This window comes from Monodelphis domestica, chromosome 7, assembly GCF_027887165.1.
Source record: "Monodelphis domestica isolate mMonDom1 chromosome 7, mMonDom1.pri, whole genome shotgun sequence".
NCBI classification, from domain to species: Eukaryota; Metazoa; Chordata; class Mammalia; order Didelphimorphia; family Didelphidae; genus Monodelphis; species Monodelphis domestica.
Genome location: NC_077233.1, coordinates 26,645,569 through 26,651,568, shown reverse-complemented (window position 1 = coordinate 26,651,568; position 6,000 = coordinate 26,645,569). Strand labels below are relative to the sequence as shown.

The following is a 6,000-nucleotide window of genomic DNA, read 5'->3' as shown; positions in this document are numbered from 1 at the left end:
CAATTCTCCCCATTCCTCTCCCCCCCCCCCATCTCTAAGTGGCCCCGTCCTGTCATCTCCCCTCTGCTTCAGTTAAAGGCCGAAAACCTAATTAATGGCCGAAAAGGTGGCAAAGCACCCCTTCTGCTAAAGCCTCCGCTGGCCCCCAACGCTGCCCTAAAATCGTCTGCTGCTCTCCAAGACTGAGTTAAAACTTGGTCCAGGCAGTAAACTTTTTCACTGATCACAACCTCGGTGGTGGAAAGGGGTTGAAAGGGATTGAAAGGGAAGAGGTTCCTTCTTCCCACGTGTGTGTGTGTGTGTGTGTGTGTGTGTGTGTGTGTGTGTGTGTGTGTGTGTGTGTGTGTGTTTAAGTGTGGCTGGGTTGGACAGTCAGTTACTTTCGTCCCCTTCCATCTTCCAGTTAAAATCAGAGAGAACAAACTTTGGGAGCAGCTGGGTACAGCCGCGACTAGCCAATCGCTTCTCTCCCTCTTCTGAGTCTCTTCTCTCTTAAAAAGGAAAGCCGAGACCAAGCCTCTGATCCCTCCTCCACCTAAGGGAGCCTCCTCGGGGCTTACTTTGCTAGCACTAGCGCGGCGGCTTGCCTCGGCTCAGCTGCTCGGGGTCCTGACCAGCAGCTAGGGCCAAGGTCTCAAAAGGAGGCGGGTCCCTCGGAGCTAGCATTCCCCTCCCCTCGGCTCCGCTGCCCTCCTCCAAGAGGCGTGCACCGGGGCTATTTGAGCGGCCGTGTTCCCGCGGGCCAAGCCGGCCACCCCCAACGCCCCCCGCTCCGTGCGGCAGCAGCAGCGGCAGCGGCGGCGGCGGCGGCGGCGGCGGCGGCAGCAGCAGCGCGGCTCGCTGGGCTCCAAGCGCCCAGGCTGCGGCTGCGGCGGCTGCGGCGGCAGCGGCGTGCGCTCCGAGAGCCCCGGCGAGCGCCGTGCGCCCCCGCGCCCGGACTCCTCCGGCCGGCCGCTGCGGCTGCTCCATTATGCCGGTGTTGCCGGGGAGGCGCGCCCGCTTCTCGCCGCTCGTGCCGCTGCTCCAGTTCTCCGCGCAGGCGGGGCCGCTCGCTGCACCCCCGACGGGACCCTCGGCCCCGGCGCGGAGCGCCTCCTAAGCCGAAGAGCCCTCCGGAAGCACCAAGAGCGGCCGGCTGCTCTCTCTCTCTCTGCTCGCTAGCTCGTTCGCTCCCTCCGGGTCCCTTCTCCTGGCCCCTTCTCGGAGCAGCGGGTCCCTCACACGCAGGCGGAGCCGAGTCGTGCCCGGGGATCTCCGCCGCCGCCGCCGAGAAGAGGAGGGCGGAGGTGGGGGTCGCGGGGGAGGGGTGGGGGAGAGCACCATGCAGTTTGTATCCTGGGCAGTGGGATTACTACTCATGTTACCCGTGTGGGATCTCTTGGAGATGACCCTGCAGGCGGCAGCGCTCTCGAAAACGAAACTGCACCCGCGACAAGGTAATGAGTACCCGTCACCCATGTGTCCGAACTCGCCCCTGGCCTCCCGGACCCCCCATCCCCCAAGTCTCCCAGTGCCCGGCGGGCTGGGATTCCCATACGGCAGCCTGACCTGCGGGGCCGTCTTTTTCCTCGAAAGAAGCCTCCCCCTCCCGGGCCGCTGGATCTGTAACTCGCCTTTTGTATTTTGCAGCCAATGGCTAGTGAATGACACTTTGGAGCCGGCTTTCTAATTCTCCCGCACAAGCCGTCTCTCCCCCCGCCCCCAATCCCGTCTGGGCCAGACTTTAACCTGATCTCCCTCCCCACCTCCCACCCCAAAGCTACCTAGCAGCTCCGGGGCCCTCCGGAGGAAGGTGGAGGGCGGCGGGGCCAATTTTGACAGGCAGAAAGAACTCGATAACAGAGATAAGCTGGGGGAATGGCTGCCCACCCCCCATCTCCCTTCCCTCCCTTCTTCTTCTTCCCTCCCGCCCTCCCTTTAATCAAGCTCGGAGGAAACCTGAATTGTGCATTTGTCCGCTTTGCTTTGCAGTTAAACTGTTGGAGAGTCTGAGTGAATATGAGATCGTGTCTCCCACCCGAGTAAATGCCCTCGGAGAAGCTTTTCCCACGAACATGCACTTCAAAAGAAGACGACGGAGCATTAATTCTGACACTGACCCCTGGCCCGCCGCAGCCTCCACCTCCTCCGCCGCCTCCTCCTCCTCCTCCTCCTCTTCCCAGGCGCACTATCGACTCTCCGCCTTTGGGCAACAGTTTTTATTTAATCTCACAGCCCATGCCGGATTTATCGCCCCACTTTTCACTGTCACCCTCCTCGGGGAACCTGGGGTTAACCAAACAAAGTTTTATGCCGAAGAGGACACTGAGCTCAAGCACTGTTTCTATAGAGGACATGTCAATACCAAGTCCGAGCACACGGCTGTAATAAGTCTCTGTTCAGGAATGGTAAGTGCTCCCTTCCTTCTCTCCCGGCCTCCCTCCTCCTCCTTTACTGACATCTTAATTGCCCTCTGATCTTTGCAACCCCTTGGGTCTGGGTGCTTGGGGGGGGCGGAGGGGGAGGGAGAAGCCTTTACAACTTCTGGACAGGCAGCCGTTTCTTGACCCATCACTAGGCACTCTGATAACTTAGTCACAACAACATATTGAGCCTACTACGTGCGAGTCAGCCAGTGCTTGTTAAGGGCCTTCTATGTGCTAGGTGCCCTGGGGATACAAAGACAAAAGACAATCCCTGCTCTGAGGAACTTTACCGTCTAATGGGGGAGCCAACATACAAACAGCTATGTACAAACGAGGCAGGATGAATTGGAGATCATCTCACAGATTCAGGGGGACAGAGAGAAACTGAGGAATAACAGCTATGACCACAGGGAACCCCTGCCCTCAAGGAGCACTTAGCACTTAGACTCCAGATCTGCTCCGAAGTCGCTTAAACTTAAAGAGATACAGCCCAACTGACTTCTACTCAGCTTTGCACTTCTGCCTGGGAGCATCCAGTAAAGCGAAATCCATGTGGAATTGTTTGGGTGGTTATTACCAGAGGGAGAAATTGAGAGAAGGGGCGGGACCCGTGGCTTTATTGGTGGTCAGGCATCGTCTCAGGCTGGGAAGGAGGCTGAGAGTTCGATTTCAAGTTGGCTGGGAGTGGGAGCTTCTTGGGCCAGCAGGGGAAGGGGGGAGGGGGACAAGAGGGGTCGTTAGTGCGTTCTTTCCTCTCAGGAAGGGACTCAGTTCTTTTTAGATTAGTCGGACTGACGACGTGACCGACCGTCGCTCAAGGAACCGGAGGAGGATTGATGGGTTCTGGGCGGGGAGGGACCCTAGGCGTAAGAGAAGGGGCGGGGCGGGAAGGGGCTTGCCCGGGGCCCGGGGGGAGGAGCCCGTTCCGGACGCGTTTAATTAAGGTGGAGGCTTTGGGACAGCCTCCGCAGTCTGCCAGGAGGCACCCTGCACTCTATCTGCGGGACTCTGGGAAGAGTGGCCCTCCCGTGGGGGAGGGCTGGGGGGCGCGGTTTCCCCGAGTTCCTTCAGGAGACTGGACACCCGCTGGAGACGGGGTGGGGGTGGGAGGGGGGGCGGAGGGAAGCCGGGCCAGGAGGGGGAGCTGGAGTCTCAGGTTTCATTTGGGGAGGAGGAAAGGACCGCCGGCTCCCTGGGCAGGAGGCAGCTGCGCATTTGCTGGGGTACTCTGCCCCCCGACCTGCAGGCTGCGGTGTATAAATTTGTTGGGAGTGGGGGAGGGTGCGGTGAGGGGGTACTACTGTCCACTCAGAATGCGCCTAACAGATTTCGGGATGATGCAGGGAGGGATAGTCTCCACATCCCAGGTCAGCGCACTTAGTGACGCAGAAAGTTTTCTGGGTGGCGTTCTGCTATCGTGTTACACGTTGGGTTAGGTTAGGGTCTCAGACATTCTCCCAGGGGACAGTTCTGCCAACCTAGAGCACCTTCCTCGCCCTCCTCCTCTCCTCCCCTTCTTTTTTCTCCAGGAGGGGTCCCTTCTACTTACCTCTGCCCCGCAAGTACTCAATCCCTCCTTCCCGGGCTGGAGACTCACCCAGGTATCCAGCTCTGGGCAGCATGGGGGGGTGTGTGTTTGAGAGTTTGGGGCAGGGTTGGCTCTTCGTTGCCCCAGGACCTCCTGGTCCCCTTTCCTAAGCCGAAGAGCAAACGCCTGCAGCAGCAGCAGCAGCAGCAGACGCCTGGAGTTGTTGTGATTGTGTTTGGGTGGGCGGAGACGGGAGTTGGGCGCTGAAGGGGGTGCGGTGAATCATCCCGCCCCCAGCTGGAGGGCAAAAGATCAGCCTCTGTTGGTGGTGCCTTGGGAGAGGATGCTGTGGGGAGAAGTTGGGAAGTCGAGGCTAGGCAGTGGTCTGAATTTTTCCAGACCCCCCTGGAAGCCTCATCTGGGGTTGTACCTGGATCCCAGAACTCTGGGGGAGTGAACTGAAGGTCTGAACACCAAAAATGTAAACACCCTCCCCTCCTCCCGCCCACATGGATCCCCAGGAAGCCTTTAAGAGACTTAAGAATGGTCTAGCTCCCCTAGTATCTGGTAGAGGGTTTTATGTCTCCTGATGGGGGACAGGGATCATTGATGGAGGGAATCATTTGGTCCTTAGTTGTTCATCTTCTCTATTCAATTAAATGCACCCGCTATTCAGTGCCTAATGTGTGTGCTATATGTGCTGGGATTAGTGACAGGATTCATAGGAGAAAAGGGGCCAGGGTGCCCTCTTCCCAAGAAGCCCCTGTTTTATCATATTTAACTTGTAAGCTCAAAACCTTTTGGGAGGCAGCTGGGTATCTCAGTGGTTGAAAGCCAGGCCAAGAAATGGGGAGGTCCTGGGTTCAAATTTTACCTCAGACTACCTACTTGTGTGACCCTTGGCAAGTCACTTAACCCTCATTGCCTAGCCCTTACAGCTCTTCTACCTTGGAACCAATGCACAGTATTGATTCCAAGATGTAAGGTAAGAGTTAAGACAAAACAAACAAAAAACCCTTTTTGAAGATTTTCCAGGCACATTTTGAGCATCGAACAAACTGTTAGTGACTCAGTAGAAGTAAATATGTTAGGTATAAATCGTGATCCCAGAGGGTTAAGGGTCCTGAGGGATGGGACAGTTACTGTCATTCTTTGGGTCCCACCATGCTTGGCACATTGAAGGCTTTGGTACATGCTTGTTCTTCCCACTGTAAACAACCTATGGAATTTGCTTATCAAGTTGGGTTTCTGGGACAGAAAGTGAAGATGGACGATGCTCTGGGCTCAGATTGCCTCTGCAAGATTTCAAAGTTGCTTTGATGACCCTAAACCTCCACAGAAACAAAGGTCTGTGTTTAATAAATGATCAGTAAGTTAAAGCTGGAGACAGCCCTGCCCCCAGCACATCTCAGTTTCTGATCCTAAGATAAGTGATAGACTACAGTGGCAGCAATTTCTTGACCCACTGATAAAAGGAGAAGGCCTAGAACAATAGTAGAAGCCTACCTTTAGGTGCCACTAATAAAGCTGTTTGGCCTTTGTTCTTTGGTGATGTGAGCAGTCTAGCAGTCATAGGATCCTGCAGATAAAGCTGGAAAGGATTTTGGAGGTCACCAAGCCCAGCTCCTTTATTGTCAGATGTGAAACTGATTCCAAGGGAAGTAAAGTGACTTCTCCAGGATCACTTGCATAGGAAGTGGCAGGCAGGCATGTATGTTTATTTGTTTGTTTTTTATCTTTTTACCCTGTCTTAGTAATAACTCTTAAGACAGAAGGACAAGGGCTAGACAAATGGTGATATGTGACTTTTGCCCAGGGTGGCACATCTAGGAATGTATCAGGCCAAATTTGGACACAGGTCTTCCTGACTCTAGGCCTGGCACTCTATCCACTGAGCTATCTAGCTGCCCCCAGGCATACAGATTTTGAATTTATTTCCTTTTGATTCCACATTCCACAACCCTCTTCACTTATAACTGGAATGATTGTTTTTTAAGCCCCCCACTTCTCATCTTCCTCATATATAAGATGACGAGTCAGACTAGATGGCCTCTAAGATCCCTTGCA

General features: G+C 55.5%; 1 protein-coding gene across 1 annotated transcript in view; it reads left to right on the top strand.

Annotated features, from left to right (window-relative positions):
• Nucleotides 1–1,209: 1,209 nt before the first annotated feature.
• ADAMTS9 (ADAM metallopeptidase with thrombospondin type 1 motif 9) overlaps nucleotides 1,210–6,000 on the top strand; it is a 208,757-nt gene continuing 203,966 nt past the window's right edge. Inside the window, 2 exon segments of the mRNA XM_056804375.1 lie at nucleotides 1,210–1,436; nucleotides 1,972–2,387. Of these exon segments, the coding sequence (XP_056660353.1) occupies nucleotides 1,322–1,436; nucleotides 1,972–2,387 (531 nt within the window). The 5' untranslated portion in view covers nucleotides 1,210–1,321.